This window comes from Atta colombica, unplaced genomic scaffold (assembly GCF_001594045.1).
Source record: "Atta colombica isolate Treedump-2 unplaced genomic scaffold, Acol1.0 scaffold49, whole genome shotgun sequence".
NCBI classification, from domain to species: Eukaryota; Metazoa; Arthropoda; class Insecta; order Hymenoptera; family Formicidae; genus Atta; species Atta colombica.
The window spans coordinates 569,074-579,838 of NW_017259538.1; the positions used below are offsets into that span (position 1 = coordinate 569,074).

The 10,765-nt window shown below is 31.6% G+C and overlaps 3 protein-coding genes across 8 annotated transcripts; 2 read left to right on the forward strand and 1 right to left on the reverse strand.

Moving 5' to 3' along the window:
• Positions 1 to 1,195: 1,195 nt before the first annotated feature.
• LOC108691660 (cuticle protein 2-like) lies at positions 1,196 to 2,819 on the forward strand. The gene is made up of 3 exons (XM_018199521.1): positions 1,196 to 1,279; positions 1,533 to 1,814; positions 2,098 to 2,819. Exons 1-3 carry the CDS (start codon positions 1,268 to 1,270, stop codon positions 2,275 to 2,277), a joined length of 474 nt encoding a protein of 157 aa, XP_018055010.1. The 5' UTR covers positions 1,196 to 1,267; the 3' UTR covers positions 2,278 to 2,819.
• Positions 2,820 to 5,319: 2,500 nt separating this feature from the next.
• Positions 5,320 to 8,306, reverse strand: LOC108691654 (UPF0160 protein MYG1, mitochondrial). 4 transcript variants are annotated; one of them, XM_018199511.1, is made up of 6 exons: positions 8,231 to 8,306; positions 7,947 to 8,126; positions 7,539 to 7,634; positions 6,132 to 6,368; positions 5,858 to 6,059; positions 5,320 to 5,782 (listed from the first exon to the last, which is right to left on the reverse strand). In XM_018199511.1, the coding sequence occupies exons 2-6, from the start codon at positions 8,063 to 8,065 to the stop codon at positions 5,435 to 5,437; spliced, it is 1,002 nt and encodes a 333-aa protein (XP_018055000.1). In that variant the 5' UTR covers positions 8,066 to 8,126; positions 8,231 to 8,306; the 3' UTR covers positions 5,320 to 5,434. The 4 variants fall into 4 exon arrangements, with proteins under 4 accessions (XP_018055000.1, XP_018055002.1, XP_018055001.1 ...); XM_018199513.1 differs by having other exon boundaries at positions 7,947 to 8,153; positions 8,231 to 8,297; XM_018199512.1 differs by having other exon boundaries at positions 7,947 to 8,150; positions 8,231 to 8,268.
• Positions 8,307 to 8,419: 113 nt separating this feature from the next.
• Positions 8,420 to 9,981, forward strand: LOC108691656. Of its 3 annotated transcripts, none has more exons than XM_018199515.1 (5): positions 8,420 to 8,476; positions 8,988 to 9,231; positions 9,419 to 9,612; positions 9,682 to 9,833; positions 9,906 to 9,981. In XM_018199515.1, the coding sequence occupies exons 2-5, from the start codon at positions 9,108 to 9,110 to the stop codon at positions 9,949 to 9,951; spliced, it is 516 nt and encodes a 171-aa protein (XP_018055004.1). In that variant the 5' UTR covers positions 8,420 to 8,476; positions 8,988 to 9,107; the 3' UTR covers positions 9,952 to 9,981. The 3 variants fall into 3 exon arrangements, with proteins under 3 accessions (XP_018055004.1, XP_018055003.1, XP_018055005.1); XM_018199514.1 differs by having other exon boundaries at positions 8,431 to 8,503; XM_018199516.1 differs by lacking the exon at positions 8,420 to 8,476 and adding an exon at positions 8,486 to 8,551.
• The last annotated feature ends 784 nt before the right edge of the window (positions 9,982 to 10,765 follow it).

Consider the following 10,765-nt stretch of genomic DNA (forward strand, 5'->3'; position numbering starts at 1 on the left):
ACGGCCGTTGATCGGCCGCACCTAACAGTATCGGGAAGTCGCGGTATAGTTGTCTTAATGCAGTGAACGGAGATCCTCCGCTGGCGATGCATAACCTTGTTAATTTTGTTTTTTTTTTATTGAAGATTTTTCTCGCGGATAATATAGGGATGTGTTAATAAGGCACTGACAAATGCGATATAAGTGTTCAATATCATACTTTTACACCTTACCTTTTATTATACTTTTAAATAAATGCAATGAAGAGATTGCGAATACATAATAAAATTAATTGATCCAGATTAAGGCTGCATCCAGTTTGAATACTCAGACATTATAAACTTCATTCTGTCTTCTTTTCATAAATAATTAATGATAAAAATAGAATGAAGCTTATCATTAATCTGCAACTAGACATGGCTCTTGATAAGCCTAGTTTTCAAATAGTGTGATGATTTGGAATAATTTTGTTTTACAGTTTGTTTTATTTATGTAGTACTATCATCGTACTATATTTATACTAATTGTAAGTTCAAACGTTACAATTCTTAAAGAAAATAAAACTAATAACAAAAAGACTTTCAAGGACTTATGTGTTCTTTTAACACAAAAAATATGTATTATTGTTGCTAATTAAATAATTAAATTAAATTATATGCAAGATTCAGCATAGAAAAAAAATGTGATGTATTTGTCTTAACTTTAAATTACATCGCTCAGTTAAGCTTCACTTAATACATTATAAATTCACATGCGCGTACAGGAAGATGATAGTTTTGCACCTTGCAGTTATACGTCCATAAAAGGAATGCTTATTATCCATCATATTCGCGATAAACAAGGCTTCATGGCCGAAGTCACTTTCCACGCAATTCATCAAGCAAAAAATAATCGACCCTTCGTGCGGCCAACCGCGTCGAACTTCCTGTTGGATCAGCCGGGCCCTTGGCGGTCTCTCTTAACGATGATGATGAGGAGCATGAAAGAGCCGACCAACGAAGTCGGAAGACTGTACGAGACTGACCTCGGTGATGCATCCACATCTGAGGAGAGGTATATCCCTTCCCAGACAGATTCAGACGATAGCAGAGACTCATTAACGTAATGTCAATGTCAGATCTTTGAGGCATGACACAGGGTGTGGTCCCCTCCTACGGGTTGACGACTCCCTACCAGAATTCACATATATAAAAGGGGATACGAGCTTCAACACAGTACGACATAGCAGTCCATACTTTAGGGCGAGTACTGGTAATCATCCAGCAGCGCTTCATCACGTTGAGAAAACATGAAGTCTCTCGTGAGTACCATCGGTCAATGGCGGATCTCTGAAAGCTAATCTTACGGGCGAAAATTGTATACAATGGTCTATTCCATGATCAACATAATTATTGTTAAATACTAATGATACAATATCTATTTATTAGTTTTAATTGGAGCCAATACATTGGTTTCGTTATTAATTTTTTAAGTTACTTCAATTTTGGGACTAGATACTTCACAAATATTTAGGATAATAATGGATAGAATTTACTCGTGTATTTATTTTGCAGATTGTTCTATTCGCATTCTCCGCCATCGCGACGGCAACACCAGTCTTGGACACGCCGGAGGTAGCGCAAGCGAAAGCGGCGCATCTCGCCACCCAGGCTTATGAGGCCGCGAGAAACACGATCGGTTATGGATGGCCCGGTTATGGATGGTCCGGTTATGGATGGCCCGCCCTTTATGCACCTGCAATTGCATACGGCGCTCCCATCGGCGCGGATGGCCGAGTGATAGACACACCTGAGGTCGCCCAGGCCAAGGCTGCCCATCTCGCCGCTCACGCCCAAGTATGACACTCTTGGTTTAGAGATGGTTGCGCAAACGACAATAGCAATCCGATATTCAACATAACATCGTTATTATTAATCGTTATTATTAATCGAGAGCCGCTGAGACAACGTTGATCTACGATATAGAAATATTACGTATATTCAGGTGTAGCCGCGATCCGATCATTTTGTTCTATATCATTTTATTTCAGAGACTTTTTGATAACGTTAATTCATCTTTTGTGATTCCTCTGCGTCGCAATCTGCTATCGACGATTTAATTAAATATTTATTCATACAGGAGGCTGCCAAGACAATCGGACTGGTTCCATACGGTGCACTAGCGTACGCCACCTCGCCTGCATTCTATCCTTACGCTCCACTTGGATCTGATGGCAGGGTAATCGACACTCCTGAAGTGGCCCAGGCTAAGGCAGCACATTTGGCCGCACACGCTGCAGCAGCCCGAAACGCTGTTTAATAAATTGTAAAGTAACCATTGGAAATTGCGTATTGATAAAATCAAGCTATCTCTACCCAATTGCGAAAGTACATGCGGAGACATTTGTGCCATGATTAGCCATGTTTTATATGGATCTGATATGAGAAAATTTTATCAATAAACAAGCCATTTTTAAAAATTGTATGCGGTTTGGATTCGTTTTCATTAAATAAATTAAATTCGGAAGTATTTGATATATTCAATTTAAAAGATAATCTAATTTTCTTATATTGTGATTTAATGAGTGTTAAATAACAGAAATAAATAGAAATAATGGGTCTTTAAATACAACGAAATGTACACAAACGAGTTAAACTTTTCGTCGCGATATATAATTTTGAACCTTCCATTAGAAATCTGGATCTTTAAATTTGGATCTTTTTCATTCTTTACGGTTCTATCCTAGGTATTTCCTGTTCGACCGATTCCTGTTCGTGCAAATTTCTCGCAAGTTCTATGAATTAAATTGTATATTGTATTTTATTATTTATCAAATAAAGTTTAAACGTTCTTTAAAAAGATTTTTTTTTTTGGTTTGCAAAATCAGATGTGTACACAAATTCATACAGAAATATTTAAGCACTAAGACATCCATTTTGACTAAATACATATAGGTTCTGTTATTTAAATCTTCTGTTATTTAAATTTATTCTCATCGGTCTAAATTTGTATCATAATTATTTAAGAAGTAACATCTAGATGAAAATTTTCAAAAAAGCGAAAAAACTTTTTGTCTGAAATGCTTTAGAATCTTAAAAATAAGGAGTAATGGTTTTATACGTAAAAAAAATTTTTTTAAATAGTTTTACGACGATTTTTCTTAAAGCGTAGCGTGACGCTATCTAAACGCATCGAAGAACAATGTTAGTTCAAAATGTATTAAGAAAGCAGCTGAAAAGAAGAAGAAACTTGAAAGATAGTAAAAAGACATAATGGAATTACTGTGTCTGATAGGACGTGGAGAAAGCGAGAATTTTCGTCAATTCGACTGTATGGTCGCTCGCTCTGAAAACGTCTTCAAGTGACAAAAAAATAATCAACATCGCTGCAAATATCGCAACTTGTATTTTCAATGATGGTCAAGTATAATGGAAATTACGCAAGTGTTACAACTGACTATAGGCTACAATTGCTATAATTTTTGCGTCGAGGCTGACGCGCGCCGCGTTAAGTTTGCATTCGCTTACAGATATCGCTAAGGACGATGTAGAGCTTCCACATCCTTCAGAAAAAGAGGAAAACAAATTTCAATGCGGAAGGACAGTTATAAAAACATCGTGCAAACATCGTGCAGACTAAAGATAAATTAAAAATTTCTATAGTTAAATATGAAATAATGTTACTCAAAACTTGAAACACGTTTTCTTGAAACCATGTTTTTTTAATTGGCTTGCAGCATAACTTTAACAAACTTTATCCGCTTCACTTGAAGCTTTTTACAGCAGTTGCTAAACTAAATTCTCTAGAGAACCACACATGATTTACAATCGGTTAAAAATTTTTTTTTATTATAAATACTTTTTTATTGAATTTTTTCAATAAAATGAAACTTTATAGTCACAACACACACACGCACGCACGCACGCACGCACGCACGCACGCACGCACGCACGCGCACACACACACACACACACACACACACACACACACACACACACACACACACACACACACGTTCACCATTTCTACAAAAATCAATATTTTAACATATAGATGGGTTACTTTTCTAATAAATTTAATGTAGATTATAAAAAAATTTTACTTTTTGTCCTTAGTACCATAAAAGTGTACAGCACTTCTGCTGCAAACTCCTGGAGGCTTATGAGAAAAAGTCTCTTATATTGTAGAGCTCCAGTACCGCCATTTTGACACAAAAAATTAAACAAAAATTGTTTTATATCCTTAGATATATGTAGATACATTAAGGCCTTCAATTCGAATTTCCACTCATCTTGTTATTTGACTATAAAAAATTTACAAAATTACTCTGTTTTCAGATATTCACCTAGATGTTACCCCTTAAATATTGTTATATAAATATAATATAAAATTTGTTTTAGAAAGTTGTATTCGTAAATTTTTAGAGAGTGGTACACTTGCACACTGTTGTAATTGTCCACTGCTAATCACAGCGACTTCTGCGTAGGGAATTTTCTTTTCTAGCTCTGTGATTGGCTTGTGCGCAACTGGCTCGTGTATAATTGATCCAATTTTTAAAGATTTTAAAATCATTTTAAAAGTAGGTAAAAAATGGACGGATTCAAAATACCCAGATTTACATCAGTGAGGCATCGTTTTGTATTTGATACCGCAAGGGGCACAATTTCAAACTGTAAAAATCTAAAAAAATTCTTGTATACTTGTAAAAGCTTTAACGAATTTTTACTATCACACAGAAATCAAGTTGTATTTTAATCATTTTTTAAGCATTTTCCACTGTGCAACACCGCTAGATTTTGATATTTTTGCAACCGCTAGATTTTGATATTAACATATACTCAATTGATAGCTACCACTCGAATTGTATATAAAAGTACTTTTATTTTTTTTCTATGCAGCCCTATGAGCGGAGTTATATATAATTACACAGATCTAAATTGTTTATTTTATAATGATATTCTGATTTATTTATTTAGTTTTTAAAAACTAAGATTTTTAAACATCAAAATTTTGATGACATTTATGTACTTATTGTTAGAAACGCCAAAATTAAAAACAATATTATTGAAGTTAATTAGAATGATAGGAAGGGGGAGGGGATTGTATATCTTAAAGCATGAACACAATCTGAATTTCAACTTAAACTGATTTTCATTATCTTTAGAAAGGAAGAAAACTGAATTCAGTGTAATGCTTTTTTTGCACCAGTTTTATCTATGAAAGATTACATTAAAAATATGTAAACTGATTTTCACAATGGAACAATACAATTACACTCAGTGCTGCACTAGTTTCCTCAACAAAAAACTATATAGATTGAAATTTATTTACTAAAATTCATAATAAAAATTGACTGTTTCTCTAAAACCCCACATTACCAGCTGAAGGACAATTAATTTAAATTGTTTTCTAAAAAATATTCAATAACCACATAAAAATTCTAAAAAAGAACAGACACACGTCATTCTGTATATTATTACTCGGCCTTTCCGATTTCGAGTGCTTTCCGCGCCATGGCCACCGCGCCGTCCTTAGTTTTATGGCCACCGACGAACCGAACAGAGTGCACGAATATGGCGCCTTCAATTCCACATGCTTCCACAAGGGCATCAGCGCGCAAACCGCCCCACGCTGCTGGCAAAAACATTCTGCACACGAAACTTCCCAGCGCTACCGGCATACATTGAACCCGATAAGCGTTATCAGCCTCAAAAATGGTGTATTTTATTGACGGCGACACGTTCATATCCTTCTCCAGTTGAAATAAATGTTCCTTCCACGGTACTGCTTGTGACAATGCTATTATCTCTCCGCTCGGATCGATCTTATGGAAATATTTTAAATTTAAACCACAATCTAAATGTCTAAAGCAAAAAGATAGAGGTAGAGTTCTCCTTACTTCAAATCGATTCTCCACAGCGCGTCGCACGAGATCTCTTGCCGGTAACCATACCTTTTTCGAGTATTGTACAAATTCTAAAAATTCCTCCAGAACCAAAGCCATAGCTTTCTCAAATTGTTTCTCGATATCCACATTCTGACTGTTCCATTGAGGATTCAGTCTGCTTACGCGCGCGCTTAAATCGGTAACTATTCGATATCTGAAACAAACGCAAGTGCAATAATTTTGAAGAAGATTATTGCGCAATGTATCATTATAAGTGTCTGCTTACAATGGCTCAGCATCATACATGGGTATGCCATTATCTATACCATCAATTTCCTTGATTAGAGTGTCGTAGATCTTCTTGAAAATCTCATCGATGATTTTATCTTCTGTTATATTCGAAAGTATATTCCTTAATATCTCATGACCGAAATGGCAGTAGATCAGTCCGGCACTGCTTAGTTTTATTGTCCAATCGTATCCTGCTTTTTTCATAACGGTACTCATCGATTCTTGAAATTCTCTGATACGATAAAATAATAAATAACACAATGATAACGACAAAAAATAGAAATTTTATTTAATGGCGCCTCTGGTGAAAAAAATTTTCATAATATCATATAATATTTTCATATAATATCATATAATATAAAAATATGTTTTAAATTTATAAAGTTTTCTGAAAAAATACTTTAAACTTTTTCAGATTTTATACAGTGTTTTCTTCAGAAATTATAGAATGAAAAATCTTAAGAATACTTCAAAATAGCTTAAAATATTTTAAAATTCATATATAAAGAATTTTATAGTAAAAAAGGTATAGACTTTCTTACTAGTACTGAAAAGTATTTCAATTCATATAAAAAAATCTGAGATTACACTATTTAAAGAATTTTAAGAAAAATTTTCATCAGAGGTATCATTAATGATATTGATGTCAAAATCTGTAACAAATTACTGAATCTGTAAGATCCATTTTTTTAAATTTATTAATTAAAAGATATTAATTTCAAGGAATCAAAATAACTCATATAAAAAAATGAATACCAAAAATTATAATAAAACTGACTCTAAAGGACTTCTAATTATATGGCAGATAGAAAATTGAGTCTTAGTGAATGAGTTAGTTTTTATAAATATAAGTAAATGTAGCTTATAATGTAATAAATAAAAGATATAGAGTTAGTCATAAATATAGAGTTTAATAATGGATAGATAGTTTTTGAGTTATGAATATTATAGTAAAGATATAAAATGAATATTATATATTGTATTATATTATTATATTGTATTATTGTATTGTATTACTGTATTTTATTATATTATTATTACATTATATTGTATTATTTATACATTAATGATTCATTATCTACAGCAAAAGTCTTGCTTGTGCTTTTTTATTGTTGCAATAAATCAAATTAAATTAGAATTTATGCTCATAAAAAACCTTTGATATATCTAAAAAAATATCCATTATTAAGCCTTTTATTTATAACATATTTTATTTATTACATTATAAGTTACATTATATGTAAAAACTCATTTAATCAAGATTCAATTTTCTATATAATTAATATTTTACAGATGTAAGATAAAAAATTAAATAATTTGACAGAGATATAGTATAGTTAAGTAAGTCCAATAGACTCACCGATCTAAAATAAAAGTAAATTAAAAAGTATGCTAAGTTTACCTCATGTGATGGTCATATCGATGTCTGGATGGATCATACTCTCCACCAACATCCACCACGATATCACAAGTATCCAAGACACTCTGATTTCGAGATCTAAAAATGTAATGGGATATCCATGGATTCTGCAACCCAATATTTTCTATTCATTTTATTTCAATATTATAATTCATGTCATTTAACTGATGTTCTTTTCCAATTTTATCAACATGATTTAATTATTTAACAAATATAAAAATTTATTGGTTATATATTGATTACATGTTGAGACAATATATTGAGTTATATTGGATAATATTGTATCAATATTTATGCTATTAATGTTTATATTTAACTAATACAGACAAAAAGTAAGTTAAAGTTGACCTACATTGATAGAACAGTAAGATTTAGCTTTGTTATAATTACCTCACTATAGAAGCATCCTTATATTGTGGCAATAGTTTGAGGAGCGCGCAGGCGAGGACTTCATCGCAATGAAAAGTTCCGTCGTGCGTACCGATCTTGACGGCTGACTTGCTCGACATCGTTCTGAGAATGAAATCGAATAGGCACGTTTCCCGCCACGTGAAAAATTTGGAGAATCCGCTGAAACGCGCGTTTCTTGGTAATCTACTGAAAACTCGGATCATCGTGCTAAATTACGACTATCAAGTAAATATCTAATATCTATCAATCTTACGAATTCTCACCAGATCGATTCACGAAACGTGAATTCCGCTGGAAGCTCTTTACATGTGGAAGTAATCCAAAGTAACCTTTAAATTGAGGTTATGTGTCTCAACGATGCACATCGCTGACTATACGTTTTATAGAAATACATATGTATACTTGATCTTTTTGAATCCAAAATCTTTTCCCTACCAGCGATTGGTTGACAAATCGAGTTTGAGTCAATAGGGCGACATACATAACTTGTTGCTCACTAATATTTTTAGGTTAAGTGAGAGTTATTCAACAATGTGGTTTGTAATTTCCCGTGTGAAACGAGATTTATCAATTGTTTACTAAATGTAATCTTAATGTATTTAAATGTATTTAAAATTTTAAATATATTTAACATTGCGAAGATGATGCCAAAATCTATAATAATTACTAACACTGTGTCTGTAAAACTCATTTATTTTTATTAAAAACATTAATATACATATATAATTTTAAGGAACTCAAATCAAATAAAAAAGAACATTACTAAGTATATTTTAATAAGAACAATTTAAATTTACAGATGCAACATAAAGAATTGAATTGTTTAATATTTTTGTGTAAAGTGGCCATTATTACAATAATAGAATACAATATTAGAATTAAGAACTAATAGTAAATTCAAACTTTCAACTTGTGTTATTTTTCTTGTGAGAGTGCAATATGTTTTACTATAGTAACATTAAGTATTAGTCAAATTGCTTGTATTATGTTTTTATATAATAACTTTTAATATATTTACAGAATGGTACAAGTGATTGATCTTGTAGCATACGATTCCACTTGATGCAATAGTTCCTCGTCATTGCCAGTTTATAGCGTGTTACTATGTTATTTTAGTTCGTTTAAAGCTGGTCTTGGAAAATGCCAAAACGTACTTGTCCCTTCGAAGGGGACTGTCATCTGTTGCCACAGATGAAAATGCATGTAGGAGAAAAGCAAGTGGATAATGGTGTATCGAGTGATCAGCGGATGAGAGATGTCTATAGTAAGTATTAAGTTTGCATTGTGAGATGTCATATGCTCTTTTTTAAATCTTAAAACTCATTCCTGAAGCTGATCATATTGATCAGTATAATAACTTCCTCTACTTTTATAAAAAGGAAGGAACTTAGTTGAAACAGTATGTAATTCAATGTGGATGAGTCTTTACATTTGACTTTATGTATTTTCAGGTAAGACTCTGAATTTGCTTAAAACAGGTGCGAAGACACTCTCCCATAAATTAAACACGTCAGGGCAAATGGATTCTCTAGATCTACCTTCACCTCAATGTCCATCATCTTGTAAATTCAAATCTATATCTAATATGAAACAGATGCTGTTGACCGATAAATTGCAATTGAAAACTAGTGACAAAGTTGTCAATGTGGGTTGCGAAATTATATTGACACTTGGACCATCTTATATAGCTTGTGACTGTTTGTTTTTCTTCCAGGATATCCGGGTAGACTTCTGCGAGTGTTATCGGTTGATAGATCGATCTACAGTAAGCGCGTGTTATTACTGTGATCAGGCATTGTGTTCTTCTTGCCAGTCTGTGTGCGCCAATTGCTCAGAATTATTTTGTCAAAACTGCTCTCTGCCTGTGTAAGTTATTAGCTATGTATGCCTTTATAAAAACTTTGTATGTGCGTAGTTATATGCATTGTTTTATTTCAGATATAATTGTGACGAACAAATCATGTGCCTTAATTGCTATCAATAACTATCAAAAAGAAAGATATTTTTATGCGAGTTTTTTTACTGATAATTGAAAATTGATATTTATTTTATAGTATTATTGTTTTTTATAGTATTAATGTAAAAAGAAAATTGTTATAAATATATTTTAAATATCATTATTATGCAATAAAAATTTACAAAATGAAAAAATAAAGTACAAATCTATGCTAAAAAAAAAGTTTTGTTTGTCTTATCCTGTATTTTAAATATTAGATAATGTTTCATTAGTATGTAAAAAATAAATATTTAATATAAAAATTTTTAAATGTAAAAATAATGAATAACATTGTTGCTCATATTTCTTTTTTATTTAATGAGAGTTGCAATTGTAGCTTAAGATTTCTTATATTTTACACATAATACATTTAAATAGATTATAATTCTCGCTTCTCTTTCAGTTGTAAATTACAATCAAACGAAGATTTTTAATATGAAATCTTCTGAACTCGTTAAAAAATCTTGGCTGAGATAATATTTTTCACAATAAGTTCTTTATCGAATTTAGGGGAGGATTATTTTATATGGTATATAGAAAATCCAAATGTTTCGCACATCTGAGATAATTAAATTTAAATTAAGAATATATATTTATGTATTCATAATAGTCATTATATTCATAATATCTAACGTTGACCGATTATTGGCGTTCTCTATAATATGTATGTTGTACATTAAAAAATATTTTATTTAATTTAGCTGAGAATATAACAAACTTTAAAAAATTTTTTTAATTCTTTCAAAATTTCTTAGTACACTTTTTATATAAAATAGTTTTATATTTTTATATTTTGTATTTT